This window comes from Nomascus leucogenys, chromosome 8 (genome assembly GCF_006542625.1).
Source record: "Nomascus leucogenys isolate Asia chromosome 8, Asia_NLE_v1, whole genome shotgun sequence".
Classification (NCBI taxonomy): domain Eukaryota; kingdom Metazoa; phylum Chordata; class Mammalia; order Primates; family Hylobatidae; genus Nomascus; species Nomascus leucogenys.
Window position 1 is genome coordinate 33673808 of NC_044388.1, and position 21215 is coordinate 33695022.

The 21215-nt window shown below is 43.8% G+C and overlaps 1 protein-coding gene across 2 annotated transcripts in view; it reads right to left on the reverse strand.

Moving 5' to 3' along the window:
* INTS9 (integrator complex subunit 9) overlaps positions 1-21215 on the reverse strand; it is a 124051-nt gene that overhangs the window by 82119 nt on the left and 20717 nt on the right. For both annotated transcript variants that reach the window (XM_003272923.4, XM_030817035.1), the window contains exon 2: positions 6542-6669. In XM_003272923.4, the coding sequence (XP_003272971.1) occupies positions 6542-6669 (128 nt within the window). The remainder of the gene's footprint in view (positions 1-6541; positions 6670-21215) is intronic.

The following is a 21215-nucleotide window of genomic DNA, read 5'->3' on the forward strand; positions in this document are numbered from 1 at the left end:
AATGAGAACTCATGGACACAGGAAGGGGAACATCACACTCCGGGGACTGTTGTGGGGTGGGGGGAGGGGGGAGGGACAGCATTAGGAGATATACCTAATGCTAAATGACGAGTTAATGGGTGCAGCAAAACAACATGGCACATGGATACATATGTAACAAACCTGCACATTGTGCACATGTACCCTAAAACCTAAAGTATAATAATAAAAAGAAAGAAAGAAAGAAAGAAAGAAAGAAAGAAAGAAAGAAAATCTAATAAAATATGGGAGGTAAAGGTACCAAAAAAAATGATTATAGAAGAGCACATCTTTGCACCCACTATTTTACTAACATTTCTTAGGAAAAAAGGATACCATTAAAATTTTTAGTCAAAAAAATATATGAAAGATTTATTTTTAAAGTAATTATTTATTTTGGAAAAATAGGTAAATTATTCTAAGATTTCTGTGGAAAGATCTTTATCTCCTTGTTTAAGAAGTTTACACAGTCGAACTTTGTAATCATTAAAAGCAAAATAACCTAAGACAAGTAATCTATTGCCTAGGAAAATACTGAAAAGAAGATTGAACATTATACATAATTTCTTTTTTTTTTGTTTTGTTTTCAGGCGCAGTCTCAACTCCTGGGTTTGCACCATTCTTCTGCCTCAGCCTCCCGCGTAGCTGGGACTACAGGCGCCTGCCACCAAGCTCGGCTAATTTTTTGTATTTTTAGTTAGAGACGGTGTTTCACTGAGTTAGTCAGGATGGTCTCGATCTCCTGACCTTGTGATCTGCCCACGCCTCAGCCTCCCAAAGTGCTGGGATTACAGGCGTGAGCCACCACGCCTGGCCACAATTTCTTTTTTATTTTTATTAGAGACAGAGTCTTACTCTGTCACCCAAGCTGGAAAGCACTTGTGAGATCACAGCACACCACAGACTCAAACTCCTGGGCTCAAGTCTCAGCCTTCCGAGCAGCTGGGACTACAGGTACATACCACCACATCCAGGTATGAAATGTGCTACTTTTATAATCAGAAAATAATAGTGAAAGAGGCATGAGTCCATTCATTCATTTATTCAAAAAATATTAACAAGCTTAATACTCAGTGCAAACTGTTGGAATGATAGTAAATAAACAATCCTTTCCTTTCAAGAGTTTGCAGTCTAGTATAGGGAGAGAGTCATTACACCAGAAAAAAATAAGAGCTCTGACAGGGGTACGCAGGAGGTGCCATGGGTTCACACAGAAAGGGCACTTTTGACAGTTTGCAGTGAGATGGTAGAGCAGAAAATAGGAGTTAGAAAGTGAAGGTAGGGGAGGTCTTTCAAGAAGAAGGAAACAGGGAAGAGCCTCATCACAAGGTGCAGTGTTGCAGGCAAGTGAGGTGTTCATCTTTTCTCTCACTAACTTAGGAATCTTTATTTGCATGTCAAGATGCTGGTGATAGGACTAGGTGCCAGCGATAGGACTGTGAGCAAAACACTCCCTCCTCCTGAGGAAGCAGGCAAGGCACACGAATCCAGTCAGCATGCAAATTGATGGGGACAAGTGGAGGCAGCATCAAAAGATTTCCCTGGGGACATGAGGACTGAGTTGACATTTGGACAGGAGCAGAGTCAAGGGGAAACTGAGGGCAGGGCCTGAAGGAACAGAGAAAGTTTCGCTCCCACTTACAGGTGAGAACATATAGAATTTGGTTTTCTGTTCTTGTGTTGATTCACCAAGAATAATGGCCTCCAGCTGTATCCATGTCACTGCAAAGGGCATGATTTTGTTCCTTTTTCTGGCTGTGTAGTATTCCATGGTGAACAGCCCAGCAGGTTCCTTCAGTCCTTCTCACCATGAACATCCTCCATGAGGGTTATTCACATGGAACTTTGAGCAGATTCCAAGACACTCCCTCCCAGTCCCCATCCAGCTAGAACGCCATTATGTCCTTCCTACATCAAAACTGTAGTCATAGATGATCTCACAGAGTCTTCCAAGCTGGAGAAACAATACATGTCACTGCTCTGAGGAAGGAGTCAGAAGATTTCTTTGAAACTATTTAATAGAAGGAAACAAAGAACAAGAGGCAGAGTATAAAGAAGGTACTGGAGGGGCAGGCGTGAAGCCTGATACACTGAGATGAGTGTGGTGTTTATCCTAAGAGCAATGAAAAACCACTGAAGGTTTTAAACAAGTAAGATAAGATTAGATTTGTGCTTCTAAAAGATGACTGTGGGGAAAATGGAACCATGTGCCTTCTGATAATAAATACTATCATCGGCATGGTATTCCTACCAAAAACAATAACCCCAACCTAATCATGAGGGAACATCATTGAAAGTCGTTGTATGAAATAATTGGCCATACTCTTAAAAACCTCAAGGTCATAAAAGATGGACTGGGAAAGTCTTCCAGATTAAAGGAGTCTGAAGAAATGACAGCTAAATGCAATGTGGATGGGATCTGGTTGAGATCCTGGACCAGAAATTACCATTTTTCTCTTTTGCTATAATGAGTTTCATAGTGAATTATGAATTGGTAAAAGTGCAGACATATGTATAAGGTATACAGATTAGACACTGGTATACTATCAACGTAAATTCTCCGATTTTGATTTTTTTTTTTTTTTTTTTTTTTTGAGACAGAGTCTCGCTGTCGCCCAGGCTGGAGTGCAGTGGCACGATCTCGGCTCACTGCAGGCTCCGCCCCCCGGGGTTCACGCCATTCTCCTGCCTCAGCCTCCCGAGTAGCTGGGACTACAGGCGCCTGCCACCACGCCCGGCTAATTTTTTGTATTTTTAGTAGAGACGGGGTTTCACTGTGTTAGCCAGGATGGTCTTGATCTCCTGACCTCGTGATCCGCCCACCTCGGCCTCCCAAAGTGCTGGGATTACAAGTCCGATTTTGATTTTTGTACCATGGTTACGTTAGAGGATGTCCTTGCTCTTTGGAAATACACTCAAGCGTTTATGGGTGAGGAGCATCATGCCTGCATCTCACTCTCAAATGGGTCAGAAAAAAATTATGTGTATACCTATCAAGAGGAAATGATAAAGCAAATTTGTTAAAATGCCAATAAATTGGTAAAGGCAATTAGGAATTGCTTGCACTATTTTTGCAGCTTTTCTGTAAATCTGTAGGATTTCAAGTAAAAAGTCACACAAGATGACTCTTAATTGAAACGGGGTCAAGATAAGAATTGAAGAAACTGGTGAGGAGGCTTTAGTAATGATACCTATAAAAGACGAGAATGACTACAGCAGCACTGAAGAGAAGTGACTGGATTCTAGGAACTATTTAGAAGGTAAAAGTGTCAAGGCTTAATCAAAGACTGAATACGGAGCAGTGAGGAAGAGGGCTGAATCAAAGTTAACTCCCAGGTTTCTGGTTTTTATAAATGGATACCATTTACTAAGATAGGAACTTGAAGAAAACCCTATCTGGAAGGATACATTTTCCTCTTCTGGACCCAGTCTGATCATGAAAAAAAGTTTGAGGGCATGTTGAGTTTTGTTTTGTTTTGTTTTTGTTTTTTTGAGATACGGTCTCTCTCTCTCTCTCTCTCTCTCTCTGTCACCCAAGCTGGAGTGCAGTGGCATGATCATGGCTTACTGCAGCCTCCACTTTCTGGGCTCAAGTGATCCTCCTGCCTCAACCTCCCAAGTCAGCTAGGACTACAAGCACACATCACCATGCCTAGCTAATTTAAAAATTTTTGGTAGGCATTTTGGACACATCAATCTAGAACCTGGAAAAGAGTTACTAACTAAAGATACACATTTGTAAGTTGCTGTTTGGATGGTTATTGCAGCTCTGAGCAATTTACTTTTTATAATTTCAACTTGTATTTAGATTCATAGGGTACACGTGCAGGTTTGTTACCTGGTTATATTTCATTATGCTGAAGTTTGGGGTATAACTGATCCTGTCGCCCAGGTAGTGAGCATAGCAGCCAAGAGTTAGTTTTTCAATCCTTGGCCCCTCCCTATCTAGCCCTTCTAGTAGTCCCCAGTGCCTACTGTTGCCATCTTTATGTCCATGTGAACCCAATGTTTAGCTCCCACTTACAAATGAGAACATGCAGTATTTGGTTTTCTATTCTTGTGTTAATTCACCAAGAATAATGGCCTCCAGTTGCATCCATGTCACTGCAAAGGGCATGATTTCATTCTTTTTTTATGGCTGTGTAGTATTCCATGGTGTATATGTACCACATTTTCTTTATCCAGTCCACTGCTGAGGGGCACTTAAGTTGGTTCCACGTCTTTGCTATTATGAATAGTGCTGAGCATTTATTAAACGCCCTTAGTGGAGAATATGATGGCCAAGCAATGAACACTGAAGATGTCAATACATGATGGCCAATTACAGGAAAACACATCTCCAAAGTATACAGAGAAAGAAGGGTCACAGAGGTAAGAGGAAAACCAGGAACGCATTATCATGGAGGTCAGTGCTGCTGAATGGTCAAATAAGATGAGGACTGACAAATGCCCATCACATCTAATAACATGGAGGTCATGTGGGACCTGAGAAGTTCTAGTGGAGTGGTGTGGGCAGAGTGAAGACTGGACAGGGTTTAGAAATGCTGAAGGGGAAAAAGGAGTTGAGAGAAGGTCAAAAATTGTTTTTTAAATTTTAAGTTAAAAGTGAACAATTATAATTAAATGACAATCAAGATGGAAAAGTCCAAGACAAAGCAAAGATATAATAATTTAATTAATTAGTTAATTATAATAGTAAAAGGACTCTGAAAAAGTGATTAGTACAGAATCCAGAGAAGATAAAGCAATTCATTTATACAGCAAATACTTACTGAGTAGCTACCACATGCCAAGAATAGTTCCAGGCAGTGGGGATACAATGGAGAACCAAATTCCCTGCCTTTATGAAACTTACATGTAGTGGAGAAGAAAGACAATAAATAAATATGTACTTATAATGTAATAAGTTCTACGAAGACAAATAAAGCAGCTGAGGGGATAGAAGGGGTCAGGAATACCATTTTAGGCAACTGTGTCCCGGTCTGAGCAAAAGGAGACATCTTCTGTTAAGAAACCATATGGATAGCTAACCATTCTCCTAGTAGAACTTCCCTCTGACAGTGAAAGAATGGGAAGGGGAAGGGGAAGAGAGGGAAAGAGAATTCCAGTGCTGAGCCAGGACCATGAGAACAGCAGAACTGGGTAAGGGTGAGAGTGAACAGGAAGGGGAAAACATGCAGCTGGGATTGTCTGCCCTTGTCCAGTTCTCATCACCCAGGAAATTCATGACCCCACAGAGCAGGTTGGGGTCCCTTTTGGAATCTCTCATCATATCTTAGATTTTATTTTTAAAGTAATTATCCTAAATATATATATACTTGTTTTCTAATCACAAGTGTAATTAAATCTTCATCGTGTGATGTCTTTCTCCCTGATAGACTAAGTTCCATGAGGGAAAGTAGGTTATTCTGTTCATCTCTAAATCCTCTGGTCCAGAACAGTGCAGATTTTTAATAAACATCAAACAAACAAACATTTTGCTCTCTGGGGGAAAAAGACAATAATATCAGGCTATTTTATTAGGAAATAACCAATTGTCATGTAAACAAGCTCCTCCCAATCCAGTTTTTGGGCAATATCTGTGGGTGGCACATGTATTTCTAAATGCTGGGTGTAATTATAACTGAATTCCATCTGCTTTGCATAAAATGTAATCTGGAATTACCTCTGACCTTATCCTCACACCACCTTACTGTACCCCTTATCTCAGAAAAATCAATAGTTGATGATAATTTTTCTAGATGGTTCATCGGGTTATCACTGTGAATAATCACCGTACTCAGTGATGTCTTCAGGAGTGACTGAGAAAAACTAGAAAGCTTACCCAGCTTACTATGCTTTTGAGCTCTTAAATCTGCTTTAGATAGCTTTTCCATATCCTATCTTGTATGTGGTGTCACTTTTTGCTACTGTAAGTATATTTGCTTCAACAAGGTAGCCACTTCTTTTATAAACTGTTTCTAAATAGTAGTATGCTGGGAAACCAATTTCCTAAGGCAAAGTCTTAGTTAAGCATAAACAGTGCTATTGTAGGCCTGAGGCAATCTGTCTTATTTAAGATATGAACTTGGGCTACATATGTGGTTCTAAATCTAAAGTTGACTTAGTATGAAAATAATGCACAGATGCCTATCAAAAAGAAATGTCAGACTCTATGCTGTTAAGTCTCTGCCAAGACTGCTAAATAATTCTAAAATTCAATTCTTGGGCTCATCAGTTGACCATTTACCAGCTCTTATGTGAATTAGCAAGAAAGATGAAATATACATGACCTCAGTTGTACTGAGCAGTTGCAGGAACATTTTACAGAAGCTCAGAAGAAGTTATAATAAAGAAGCCAATCAATAAATCAATAGAACACTTTCCATCAGCTCAGCCAAAGGAAATTATTTTGATAAAGAACATTTTCAAGGGAACAAAGCAAACTTAAACAATATACTAGGTTCTAGTAACCTTCATTCTAATGGTATCATTTTTCAGCAAACTTAAAGCTCATTTTGTCTTTGGCTGCACCAGCACATACCTTTGAACAAGTGGCAAAGGAAGGAAATTGAGAGTAGAAGTCATGTCCAGTCCGCAGTCCAACATAATGGTGGTTGATTTGAATTTGAGCACATTGCATGGTAAGGTTGGGTGCCCTGACAGGCAATACTGAAAAAAATTAAATCACTTTGATCAGTAATCAATTACAGAAGAATCCTACAAAGTAAAGTGAATTAAATAACACTGACAATCTTCTCTCATAAGACCAGCGTGTTAAGTTCAGCTAACTTTCTATGTGGTTTCCGCCCTTTTACTGCTTGGGGACTACTTTCCCTAGCTGTTCAAAATACTCAAGTCTCAGATCACACCCGTCTGTCTTTTCACAGGGTGCCAAGGCAAGCCTGGTTTTACATGGGCCACAGTTATTCAAAATAGAAGGTTTCAAGGCTATGGTTATTCATTCCATTCTCACAAGACACTGGTGAATTATCATTTTCCCCTTTGTATGTAAGTACAGTCTAAAGCTGTGGATGTCAATGAAACTCTAAGCTGGACACTCAAACTGTGCTCTAGGTTTAGTTTTCTCCCCTTGTAAACAAGTGACCTTCCTCAAAGAGGAACTGGTTAGAAAGGTTAACAAGCATGAGTAAAGGTTTATGCTCAGTCTTGTCTGAAGAAATGACTCAAAAGGACAAGTGACTTCCCTGATGTGCAGACACTAAGCAGGAGTGTGGGAACCTACTTCCAGACAAGTAGGAATCTCTTGACTGTGGCGGCAGAGCTCAGAAGTCAAAGGGGCACAAGCCACAATGGTGTCTTCAAAGGAGAGTGAACACAACACACTGACCCGAAACATTTCTTATGTTCTCCTCAATGTTGTGGCAGTGACAGATCTGCCACACTGAAAATTATCTATATGGGACATGCTCTGCCACCTTTAATAATTCTATTGCTGCTCCGAAGACGACCCTTTCCCCAACTTTTAAAGCCCTCCCTTGAGCAACAGAGCCCAGAAAACGAAGGGAACAGTGTGTTGAATCCACTAGCAAGTCCATTCTCTCCTTTTTTTTTTCCCGAGATGGAGTCTCACTCTGTTGCCTAGGCTGGAGTGCAGTGGTGTGATCTCAGCTCACTGCAACCTCCGCCTCCCTGGTTCAAGCGATTCTCCTGCCTCAGCCTCCCAAGTAGCTGGGATTACAGGTGTCTGCCACCATGCCTGGCTAATTGTTTTGTATTTTTAGTAGAGATGGGGTTTCACCATGTTGGCCGGGCTGGTCACAAACTCCTAACCTCAAGTGATCCGCCCGCATCCTCAGCCTCCCAAAGTGCTGGGTTTATAGGCATGAGCCATGGCACCCGACCCTCTCCTGATTTAAGCACAAGGACAGCATGAGTGAAAGTGAAGCTCCATCAATGCCCAGCCCCTTATGGCCTCAGTCACTTAGGCTGAGTCTTTCCAGGTATTTGTTGCTCTGTTGGTTCTATCTTTACAGTGGATGAATTTTCCACTTTTCTCCAGAGGACATTACAGGAACTGATAATTTTTTGAAAACTGCATGTTCTAAAAATGGTCAGGCCAAGAGCCAAGCAGTTGTATTTTGCAAGCTGCTTCTTCATTCCAAGTTTATGTATGATGATTACATTTTACCAAACCAAAATTCACAACTCATGGTCTGAAAAGATACAATGCACTTACGACAAAAACAATACAAATTATTTAAAACTGCAATTGTCCTGAAGAAGTCTAGGATCCATGATTTTGGTAATTACACTTTATGTAAGTTCCTTCTTGGATAGGTATCAGGATTACAGAAAATTTTTTCCTCCTAATTAAGACAGAGATATTCCTATCCCCACCCTCCATCTGGTTCCCTATTGCTACTTGGTCTTTATCCCCATCTAAGAACTATTTGTTAAAGATAAGCTATCTCAAAATGAACACAAAGCATCATGTTAAACTTGCTCCAAATATAGCAAATGTTCCAGGAAAAGTTTTCCTATATTTCTCCTTTCAAAAATAAGAAAAAATCAGATATTCAGAAAAGCATGGAAGAAAATAAAATCAGATGCATGTAACAGTTATTTCTGAGTGGGAAGATTATTGTCCAATTTTCTTCTTTCAGCTTTCTCTATTTTCCAGAAGTTCAGCAACGAGCTTTTACTACATTTTTATAATCAGAAAAAAAAGTGATTAAAACAAAACAGACAATTTAGCCAGCCACATTGAATGACAAAATATTTTTTGTCTTCCTCCTTAATTCTAAATTATGAAGGATAAGGTACACCAGAAAACAGAAGAATATGTAAAATTTTTAAAAGCTGATGCTCAAAAGATTTCATCAAAGAAAGTTCGCTGAAAGACTTTACATTTGTTACTGTCCTTACAGGCCAAAGGCCAAAGAAAAGTTAGGAATGTTTTCTAACGGCTACCACCGAATGGAACAAATATTTTCAGCACACTGACGAAAGGCGCCAGGCCCTGAGCTCATTTGCCTTATTTGTATGGAGAAGGTTGAGCTCTACCCAGTTTCAGAAGCTTTTCTGGGAAGAGCTGAAGACACACAGCGAGGTCCCTCTGACTCCAAAGATCCCACTCATGCTTCCCAAACTGCACTGCTCACCGTGGGTCAACTGAGCGCACGGGAGCAGAGTGGCTGCCTGAGGTTCACACACTTGTACAGGAGGCGCTTGCAAAGGGCCCAGACCCTGTGGCCTCCAGCGATGCTCTTTGTGCAATTCCAGTTCTCTGCCTCTGTCACCAAGCAGCATATCATCTACTGAGGGTTATGAGACTAAGGCACAAAACCAGTAAGTAATTATGGAAATAAAATTATCTACAATTGTGTCCGGAATTGGTGGGTTCTTGGTCTCACTGACTTCAAGAATGAAGCCGCGGACCCTAGCGGTGAGTGTTACAGCTATTAAGGTGGCGCGTCTGGAGTTGTTCGTTCCTCCTGGTGGGCTCGCGGTCTCGCTGGCTTCAGGAGTGAAGCTGCAGACCTTCACGGTGAGTGTTACAGCTCATAAAAGCAGCATGGACCCGAAGAGTGAGCAGTAGCAAGATTTATTGCAAAGAGCCAAAGAACAAAGCTCCCACAGTGTGGAAGGGGACCCGAGTGGGTTGCCACTGCTGGCTCGGGCAGCCTGCTTTTATTCTCTTATCTGGCCCCACCCACGTCCTGCTGATTGGTAGAGCCGAGTGGTCTGTTTTGACAGGGCGCTGATTGGTGGGTTTACAATCCCTGAGCTAGACATAAAAGTTTTCCAAGGCCCCACCAGAGTAGCTAGATACAGAGTGTCGATTGGTGCATTCACAGACCCTGAGCTAGACACAGGGTGCTGATTGGTGTGTTTACAAACCTTGAGATAGATACACAGTGCCGATTGGTGTATTTACAATCCCTGAGCTAGACATAAAGGTTTTCCAAGGCCCCACCAGAGTAGCTAGATACAGAGTGTCCATTGGTGCATTCACAGACCCTGAGCTAGACACAGGATGCTGATTGGTGTATTTACAATCCCTGAGCTAGACATAAAGGTTCTCCACATCTCCACCAGACTCAGGAGCCCAGCTGGCTTCACCCAGTGGATCCTGCACTGGGGCTGCAGGTGGAGCTGCCTGCCAGTCCCACGCCATACGCTCGCACTCCTCAGCCCTTGGGTGGTCGATGGGACTGGGCGCTGCGGAGCAGGGGGTGGCGCTCGTTGGGGAGGCTCGGGCCACACAGGAGCCCATGGAGCGGGTGGGAGGCTCAGGCAAGGCGGCCTGCAGGTCCCAAGCCCTGCCCTGCGGGAAGGCAGGTAAGGTCCAGTGAGAAATTGAGTGCAGCGCCGGTGTGCTGGCACTGCTGGGGGACCCAGTACACCCTCCGCAGCCGCTGGCCCGGGTGCTAAGTCCCTCATTGCCCCGGGCCGGCAGGGCCGGCCGGCTGCTCTGAGTGCAGGGCCCGCCAAGCCCACGCCCACCCAGAACTCCAGCTAGCCCGCAAGCGCCGCACACAGCCCCGGTTTCCGCTTGCACCTCTCCCTCCACACCTCCCTGCAAGCTGAGGGAGTGGGCTCTGGCCGTGGCCAGCCCAGAAAGGGGCTCCCACAGTGCACCGGTGGGCTGAAGGGCTCCTCAAGTGCCACCAAAGTGGGAGCCCAGGCGGAGGAGGCACTGAGAGTGAGCGAGGGCTGTGAGGACTGCCAGCACACTGTCACCTCTCAATCCCCCCTCTAAACAAGACACCCCAACTGCTGTTGGGAATTTGGCCGATGACCGTTCTAGCTACTTCCTGCTGGATAGGGGCGAAGAAGGGGCCCTGCAGTTGTAGTGTCCTTCAGAGGGGAACTCTCTAGGCCAGGGGAAGTGCCAGCAGGTCAGTCCAGGGGTCCTCGGTAGAAGTTGTTAGTTGAACTCATTTGGGGTTCCATTTGTAAGACCATCTGTAGCTTGATGGCCTCGATTCTAGAGGAAACAAATTTGACAAGAAGGTTAAAAATACAGGGCCTAAAGACGAGTAACAGCAAGATGGCTGCCACAGGACCTAGAAAAGGGAGAAGCCATATTGCCCAACTCCAGAGGTTGGTATAAGAATTTGAAAGGCATTGTCTGATTTCAGAAGCTTTTTCCTGTAAACGCCGGGCGGCATCTCGTACTATCCCCAACTGGTTAGTGTAAAAACAACACTCTTCCCCTAAGAAGGTGCAGAGTCCTCCTTTCTCAGCAGTGAGGAGGTCTAGGCCTTGGTGGTTTTGGAGAGTCTCACTGCTGATAAAGAGTCTATTTGGGATTGTAAAGTAAGAATACATTTCGTTATTTCTTGCAAACTGTCTGAGAGGCAGATATGGGTTGAAGATCCCCATAAGTAGAATATGCTTTGGCTGGGTAGATAGAAATTTACCCTGGCTTTTAAAGGAATGGGATACGCTGTTTTTTCTTTACAACTTCCATCTCTCTTTCTTTCTCCTCGACTTCTCCTTTGTCTCTTCTTCTCTTTTTAACTCTCTTTCTGTGTCTTTCCCTCTTTCTGACTCCATCTTTGTCTCTTCCTCTCTCTTTCTTTGACTTCCTGTTTCTTTCTTTCCTTTCTGCTGCCTCTGCCTGCTGCTTATGCTGCTGTTCTCCCCTCTCCTTCCCATTTTGATGGCTTTGTCAGTGTAAGATTCCCACCTCTTTGTGTTTTTGCATTGCGTGACTGGGCGGGCATTTTTTTGCCCTTCCAAATTGTCCTTCCAATGCCCAGACTTCAGGGTTGATTCCCTCCTCAAGTAGGGGACAACAAATGGGTAACTTGTTCCCCATACTCATGTAGATAATAGCTCCAGCCTTGGCTAATATATCCCTCCCTAATAAGGGTGTGGGACTTTCAGGCATAACAAGAAAGGCATGTGAAAAGAGCAAAGTCTCCCAATTAAAACTGAGGAGGTGGGAGAAATACCTGGTTATAGGCTGTCCCAGGATTCCTCGGATGGTAACGGACCTTGAGGACAGTCGTCCAGGACAGGAGATTAACACTGAGAAGGCCATGCCAGTGTCCAGGAGGAAGTCAATTTCTTGGCCCTCAATAGTTAAACATACCCGGGGCTCAGTGAGGGTGATGACATGAGCTGGCGCTTGCCCCAGGCACCCTCAGTCCTGTTGTTGGATCATCTGGTTGGGGGCTTCTGATCCAGGGAACCTTCGTCCTCTGGGGCAGTGCACCTTCCAGTGATTGCCTCGGCATAGTGCACATGGACGAGGGGGCAGCTTGTTTCTCACTGGACAATCTTCTTTAAAGTGTCCTAGTAAACCACACTGATAACAAGCCCTACCAGGTGATTGGCCTGCTTCATTTTCTGTCCCCTCTGAACCACCAAGGTTTGTTTGTCTGAGGGCCATGACTAAGGCTGCGGCTTTTCTCTGATCTCGCTTTTCCTTTTGGGCCTGTTCCTCTTGGTCCCTATTATAGAAAACCGAGGTTGCCAGGTTTAATAATGTCTCTAGATTTTGTTCAGGGCCCAGGGCTTGCTTTTAGAGCTTTCTCCTGATATTTGCGGCTGATTGGGTAATAAACTTATCTTTTAGAATCAATTGACCCTTGAGTGATTCGGGTGACAGGGGAGCATATTTTCTTAAGGCCTCTCGTAGCCGCTCAAGGAAGGCAGAAGGATTTTCTTCCTTTCCCTGAGTTATGGTGGACATCATTGAATAATTCATGGGCTTTTTTCTAATTCTCCTTAGTCCTTCTAGAACACAGGTCAACAGATGTTTACGACTCCAGTCCCCATGATCTGAATCAAGGTCCCAGTGGGGATCCATACTGGGGATGGCTTGCTGACCAGTAGGGAATTTGTCCCTTTCTTTGGCTGTCATTCTATCATTTACTTGACTAAGATACCAGGTATCTCCAAACTCTCGGGCTGCAGCTAAAGCCGCATTCTTTTCATTAAAGGCCAGGGTTTGATCTAACAGTAGCATGACATCTCTCCAAGCGAGGTCAAAGTCTTGCCCTAGACCCTGTAGGACACCTATGTACCTATCAGGATCATCTTCCCCAGGTCTGCCTTGATCTGTTTTAAATCAGAGAGGGAGAAGGGGACAGGTACCTGGGTTGTGCCAAATTCCCCTCCCCCTACAGCTTGAAGGGGACATAACCAATAGCCCGGGGGGGTTTGTGGTCCTTTGGAGATTTCTTTGCTTATTTCCTTCTAGGCAGGGGAGATTAGAGGAGGATTATCATTAATAGGAAGGGGAGCTATAGGGAGGCTAGGATATGGAGGTAAGCTGAGAGGTCCTCCTGTGGGATGTAAATTGCAAGCTTTGCATACTTGTGTATTCTCCCTCAATGAAAAGAAAGCTTGGACATAAGGTATTTCACTCCATTTGCCTTCCCTCTTACAGAAAAGATCAAGCTGCAGGATAGTATTGTAATTTGTACTTCCCTCAGGTGGCCATTTTTCCCCATCAGAGAGAGAATATCGGGGCCAAGCCGTAGTGTAGAAAAAAATGAGCTGCCTCTTTTTCAGGGTTTGTGGGTCAAATTGGTCCCAATGGCTTAGGATGCATTTCAAGGGTGAGCCTGTTGATGCCTGAGTGTTTCCCATCTGAAAGACAAAACCACCCACGGTTTTGTTTTGTTTCTCCCCCTGCCCAAGAACCCACAACGGTCCCTGAACCCTGCTGATCGGAATAGTTGCGCTCACCGATGCAGCAGCAGAAACAACCCCTGCCCAAGAACCCACAACGGTCCCTGGACCCTGCTGATCGGAAGAGTTGTGCTCACCGACACAGCAGCAGAAACACTAGTTTTCCTCCCAGACCACATGGAGGACCGAGGAAGGTCAGATTTAGTGGTCCTTACCGACACATTCTCGAAAACCTGCACCCTTGCCAGTCCTCCTAGACCACAAGGAGGACCAACCGAGAAAAATCGGATTTAGTGGCCCTTACTGACTCATTCTCAAAAACCTGTTAGAGTCCTAAGCATTCTCCTGTTAGTATTGGGACTTGTACCCCTTTCCTATAAAAATGTTAAGCCCCAAAAATGAAGTGGAGGGCCATACCCTGAGGGAGGGAAGGGATCTCCAGGGTTGGAAGAGTGACACCTCTTGTCCTCACTTGTATGAATAGGAAGGATACAATTTCTGAGGCTCCCCATATCCTAGCTTCAGGAATAGCTTTTGTTAGGCCTATTAGTCTGAGGAGGGATCCTAAAATTCCAGGTAGTCCCCACTATGACGGGGCTTTGGGCAAAAATTGTGTCTTTCTGACTGGTGAGCCCGGGTGCCTAAAGAAGGTAACAGAGTCCTGGGGTTTATACTAGAAATCATTCTTATAGGAGAAACTAGAAAAGCATCAGAGACAGGTAGCAATTTTTAGAAGCGGCTCTAACCTCAGAGAAGAGAGGCAAGAGGAAGTTTGTCTGGCAGGCATTAGGACCCAGGAGGCAAGGGTCAGGATAGATAAGATAGATGGGCAAGTCTCGCTTGGGCGACATGCTTTTGAGAGTTCCGCTCATGGCCGCAGGGTCAACCAACATGTTGGGACCCCAGAGCTGCATGGCTTTCCTCTCTGTCGACCCTCGGCTCAGCCCAGAAGTACAGGAAAAGTGGAACCTGGTTCTAGGCAAACCAACGGTTCCAACTCCGAAGAGTTGGGGGTTGTTAGAGAGCCCTTTCCCAGAAAGCCTGACACCCGTGTCTTTAGTCCGGCGGCCGCGCTAGTCGCTTTTAACTGGCTGCCAGGTGCCCGGTATTTAGCCCCCGAATTCTAAGGAAAGATAGGACAGCATAGCAAGCGAAAGGGGTCCGATGGTACTCACTGCTTGGCGATAGGTGACGGTCTCGCCGCTCAGCTATAGGTGACGGTCTCAACGCTCGGTGATAGGCGATGGTCTCATCACTCGGCGATTGTCTCACTGCTTGGCGACAGGCAAAAGTCCCTTCGTGGTCGCCAAAATGTATCCGGAATTGGTGGGTCCTTGGTCTCACTGACTTCAAGAACGAAGCTGCGGACCCTAGCAGTGAGTGTTACAGCTATTAAGGTGGCGCGTCTGGAGTTGTTCGTTTCTCCTGGTGGGCTCGTGGTCTCGCTGGCTTCAGGAGTGAAGCTGCAGACCTTCACGGTGAGTGTTACAGCTCATAAAAGCAGCATGGACCCGAAGAGTGAGCAGTAGCAAGATTTATTGCAAAGAGCCAAAGAACAAAGCTCCCACAGTGTGGAAGGGGACCCGAGTGGGTTGCCACTGCTGGCTCGGGCAGCCTGCTTTTATTCTCTTATCTGGCCCCACCCATGTCCTGCTGATTGGTAGAGCCGAGTGGTCTGTTTTGACAGGGCGCTGATTGGTGGGTTTACAATCCCTGAGCTAGACATAAAGGTTTTCCAAGGCCCCACCAGAGTAGCTAGATACAGAGTGTCGATTGGTGCATTCACAGACCCTGAGCTAGACACAGGGTGCTGATTGGTGTATTTACAATCCCTGAGCTAGACATAAAGGTTCTCCACATCTCCACCAGACTCAGGAGCCCAGCTGGCTTCACCCAGTGGATCCCGCACTGGGGCTGCAAGTGGAGCTGCCTGCCAGTCTCGCACATGCGCTCGCACTCCTCAGCCCTTGGGTGGTTAATGGGACTGGGCGCCATGGAGCAGGGGGTGGTGCTCGCTGGGGAGGCTCGGGCCACACAGGAGCCCATGGAGCGGGTGGGAGGCTCAGGCAAGGCGGCCTGCAGGTCCCAAGCCCTGCCCTGCGGGAAGGCAGGTAAGGTCTGGTGAGAAATCGAGCACAGTGCCGGTGTGCTGGCACTGCTGGGGGACCCAGTACACCCTCCACAGCCGCTGGCCCGGGTGCTAAGCCCCTCATTGCCCCGGGCCAGCAGGGCCGGCCGGCTGCTCCGAGTGCAGGGCCCGCCAAGCCCACGCCCACCCAGAACTCCAGCTAGCCCGCAAGCGCCGCACACAGCCCCGGTTCCCGCTCGCACCTCTCCCTCCACACCTCCCTGCAAGCTGAGGGAGTGGGCTTGGGCCTTGGCCAGCCCAGAAAGGGGCTCCCACAGTGCAGCGGTGGGCTGAAGGGCTCAAGTGCCACCAAAGCGGGAGCCCAGGCAGAGGAGGCGCCGAGAGCGATCGAGGGCTATGAGGACTGCCAGCACACTGTCACCTCTCACAGTCACACCAATCTGATTATCATTTTTATATTCCATCTTTTTTCATATTTGAAAAGCTGTAATTTTAGTATTCACACTGCTGTGTGTGTTGCTTCAACTCTTGATGACTATGTTTTCCTCATGTTACATGACAATTTTTATTGGCCTAAGTAAATATAACATGGTTTGTTTGGTCATTCATTCCCTTATTGTTGAACATTAAGGGATGCTTCCTGTCACTCTACTATCACAAGCATGGCTGTGGTAATCACTTTAGTGCATAAGTCTTTTTCCATACTGGACTATTTTTTAAGATGATTCCCAGAAGTAGCACTAACTGGGTCAAAAAAGATGAGTATTTTACGGCTCTTTTCAATCTGCCAAAATGCTTTCCAAAAAAGACTGTACTTATTTACAATGTCATTGGTAATATATCAGAAGATCTGTTTCACTGCTCAAACCCATGAGCATTATATTCAAAACCATTTAGAATCCGTACTGAAATGCAGCTATCACCCTAGTAGTAGCCATGTAGAGGTAATTAAATGACCCTAACCAAGGAAAGTTAACTATTTGATACGTGGCTTTAGTTCTGAGAGGTAGTTTGGTGCAACGATATAAAGTAGGGAGTTTGTAGGTAAGACTGCCTTGGCTCAAATCTTGGCTGCACTCAGTGTTAATGTGTGATTTTGGGAAAGTTACTTAACTTTGAACTGTTAAGGTGCAGTAATAGAACCTATAATTGTAGCCGAGTTGCTGGGAGGACTAAATGAATGGATACACTGCCTAATACACAGTAAGTGCTCTTAGTTACTATTAGTTATAAAATCATTAAGGGGCTGAAGAGGTCATCTAAGTTTGGATGGAGTAATTTATATTCTACAGCGGCATTCACTAACATCTTATACATGTGTATCCCCTAAGACTAGGTGAAGTGAATGAACAATTTCATAAATAGTTCCCATTTTGCTGGTCTGCTCTTCAGGAAGATAGATCCACTAGTAAGTATAGAATACTCTTTATTTTTTTCTAGCTTAACAAGCACATAGCAGTGCTTTCATGTTCATTTTATTTCTACTTAATTAAAAAGCTACAGGTTTTTCTGTGATCACAATCTACAGTTGGCTGTCCATATCCATGGCTTCTGCACCCACGATTCAACCAACTACAAATGGAAAAATATCTGAAAAGATAAAACTACAAATAATAAAATATAACAATACAGCAAAAGTTATATAAATTTTAAAATGCAGCCTGGGCGTGATGGCTCACTCCTGTAATCCCAGCACTTTGGGAGGCCAAGGCGGGAAGATCACCTGAGGTCAGGAGTTCAAGACCAGCCTGACCAATACGGTGAAACCTCGTCTCTACTAAAGATACAAAAATTAGCTGGGCATGGTGGCGAGTGCCTGTAATCCCAGCTACTTGTGAGGCTGAGGCTGAGGCAGGAGACTCACTTGAGCCCAAGAGGCAGAGGTTGCAGTGAGCTGAGATCATGCCACTGCACACTGGCCTGGGTGACAGAGCAAAACTCTGTCTCAAAAAGCAAAAACAAACAAACAAAAAGCAATGTACACCTACTTGCACAGCAATTATATTGTATTAGACGTTATCTGCTGTGGGTATGGAGTGACTACTATACTAGCTGTATTTCCCTGTGTGCCTTTTTTTCATAGAATAAGTGGAAACTGGTTTTGAAAGTTACATATGGCTAAGATAAACATTATTTACATTTTTTGAATAAAAATTTTATCAGTTATACTTAGTGTATATATTTCTCATTCTGTTATTTTCATTAAAAAGCTTTTATTATGGGCAGGCATGGTGGCTCATGCCTATAATCCCAGCACATTGGGAGGTCGAGGCAGGAGGATAACTTAAGGCCAAGAGCTCGAGGCGAGTCTGGACAACACAGTGAGACCCTGTCTGTACAAAAAATAAAAAAAATCAGCCAGGTGTGGTGGCACACAACAGATGCCAGAAGACAATTGGAGTAGTATCTTTGGGGTTTTAAGGTAATTTGCTACCCCATAATTCCAACACCATCATTGTCGAGAAGTAAAGTTAAGAAATTTTCAGACCAATAGTAACTAAGAATTCACTATTTCAACACCATCACTGAAGGAGGTATACTCGAGATTATATTTCAGGAAGAAGGGAGTTGAACTCAGAAGAAATGGGATACAAGAAGGATTGGTGAGCAAATAAATTGGTTAAAATATTGTTAAATAATAACTATTTTAAAAGTCAAATAATTCATTGACTCTAAAATATGATTAAAACACATCTATCTTTTATTTATGTACCACTGAGAAAAACAGCAACAATGAGAATTAAATCATAACACAGTGCTTTAATGATGGGACTGAACAGTGCATTATATTATTACATTAACTTCTTTTCTCTTTGAAATTCCTTTCATCTAGTGCAAGAAATTTGTCATTTGTCTTCATGTGCATGAGAATGAGATACAGAATCCTGTTGTACATATCTTGGTTATAAAACATCAAAGCTTCAACTTGGCCAGATGCAGTGGCTCATGCCTGTAATCCTAACATTTTGGGAGGCTGAGCCAGGTGGATCACTTGAGTGATTAGCCCAGCGTGGTGGTGTGCACCTGTAATCCCAGCTACTCGGGAGGCTGAGGCAGGAGAATAGCTTAAACCCAGGAGGCGGAGGTTGCAGTGAGCTGAGATTGCACCACTGCGCTCCCTCCTCAGAGACACAGTGAGAGTCCATCTCAAAAAAAAAAAAAAAAATCAAAGCTTCAACTTGTAGTCAGTTTTCATAGTAAAAAAATCTCAGAGAATCAGAAGAAAAAATAAAAACAAAAAATCATAATAACTAAAACTTGAAAATCAAGAAATAACAGTATAATCATATTTTCGAAAAATATAAAGGTAACTAGCAGAGTCAAAAAAGTTACCTCTTAAATTTGGGAACTGGGGACTGAGAGTTTTTACAGTTTGTAAAAATATTTGATTCATTTTTAACTGTGCAGATATAAAATTTTATTTTAAAAAAACCACGTTAGACAATGATTCACCAAATTAAAAAAAGTGGATGTATCTATAAAATTTATAAATAAACCTAGAAACCTATTTAGAAATAGCCCAGCTACTTGGGAGGTTGAAGCAAGAGGATTGCTCACGCCCAGGAGTTGAAGGCTACAGTGTGCTGTGATCATGCCAGTGCACTCCAGCATGGGCAACAGAGCTAGACCCCATCTCTAAAAAAAAAAAATAAGTAAAATTTTTAAAAACCTGGAAATAGATTTTAAGACAAAGATTATTACATAATGATAAACAGTTCACTGGTAATATATAATAACTGTGACTCTTATGTACAAGCAATGTAGCCTCAAAATATATGAAGCGAAATTTGACAGAATTACAAAGATTTCTGGGGAGAAATCTGCTGTCAGTCTAGCTGGTGTTTTAAGCTGCTATTAAAATATTCTCTTTGTTGTTGGTGCTCTGATTTTTCAAAAAGATGTGCACGGGTATGAGGTATAACTTACTTTCCTTTTGGTTTATGCTTCTAACACATAAGAACTCGTCTTTCACAACTGTGAAAAATACTGTCAGCCATGATCACTTTGAATATGGCCTTTCTCCATTCTTTTTCTAGTTTCTACTTCTGGAATGCCTATTAAATGCATGTGGTAATGCTTCATTTGACTCCCCCTTCCCTGTGACTCAATTATCCTTTCATATTTTTTTTTTTTTTGCTATGTATAGTGCATTCTGGGTATTTTCTTCAGATTTATCTTACGTTTTGCTAATTCTTTCTTTAGTGGTGTCAAATCTGCTATTTAACCAATGGGTTAAATACTGAAATTTTCTTCCCAGTGACGTTTTTCAAATCTAGAAGTCCTCTTTCCTTATTGAAAACAGCATCTTATTCTTTTCAAAGGTTTGCATTCCTTCATACATGCCTTTAAATCACTTTCACATATTAAGAGTCTCCATGTTACACGATTTTCTGAAATTCTTGGTAGTCTTATTATGACTACTCATCCTAACTCATGGTGGATTTCAGTTTGCATGGTGAGCTCATTTTTAGTAGGGCTTTGTGGGAATTCTGTGGGAACTCTATGAGGAATGGGTTGGGGCCGGTCCGCAATAAATGTCACCATTTTGAGACCATTTTATGTTGATTTCTCAGCTTAAATATCTGTACTATAAGGGGAGCATACACATCAGACTCTTAACACTCTCAAAGCACTGCCCCAAGCTCCTTGCGGAGACGAGCTTCCTTACAGACCCCAGGAGCAAACAAATGAAATTTTCCTCGTACTCCTTTCACTGATGTATATAGTCCTTGGGAGTTTCTTAGTTATCAATCTTGAAATATGCATTTTGAATGTTACATTTATTACTAACAAGATTAAATCATATTATGCTAAGGTTTCAGCAAATCTAATACTTTAAAAATCTGCTGGCCGGGTGCAGTGGCTCACGCCTGTAAATCCCAGCACTTTGGGAGGCCGAGGAGGGCAGGTTACGAGGGCAGGTTACGAGGTCAGGAGATTGAGACCATCCTGGCTAACATGGTGAAACCTCATCTCTACTAAAAATACAAAAATTAGCCGGGCATGGTGGCGGGAGCCTGTAGTCCCGGCTACTCGGGAGGCTGAGGCAGGAGATTGGTGTGAACCCGGGAGGCGGAGCTTGCAGTGAGCCAAGATCGCGCCACTGCACTCCAGCCTGGGCGACAGAGTGAAACTCTGTCAAAAAAAAAAAAAAAAAAAAGAAAGAAAAGAAGAAGAAAAAATCAGCTTTCCAGCCGGGCACGGTGGCTCATGCCTGTAATTCTAACACTTTGAGAGGCCGAGGTGGCTGGACTGCCTGAGCTCAGGAGCTGGAGACCAGCCTGGGCAACATTGTGAAATCCCACCTCTACTAAAATACAAAAAATTAGGCTAGAAGCAGTGGCTCACGCCTGTAATCCCAGCACTTTGGGAGGCCAAGGCGGGTGGATCACTTGAGGTCAGGAATTCAAGACCAGCCTGGCCAACATGGTAAAACCCTGTCTCAACTAAAAAAACAAAAATTAGCTGGGCGTCGTGGCATGTGCCTGTAATCCTAGCCACTTGGGAGGCTGAG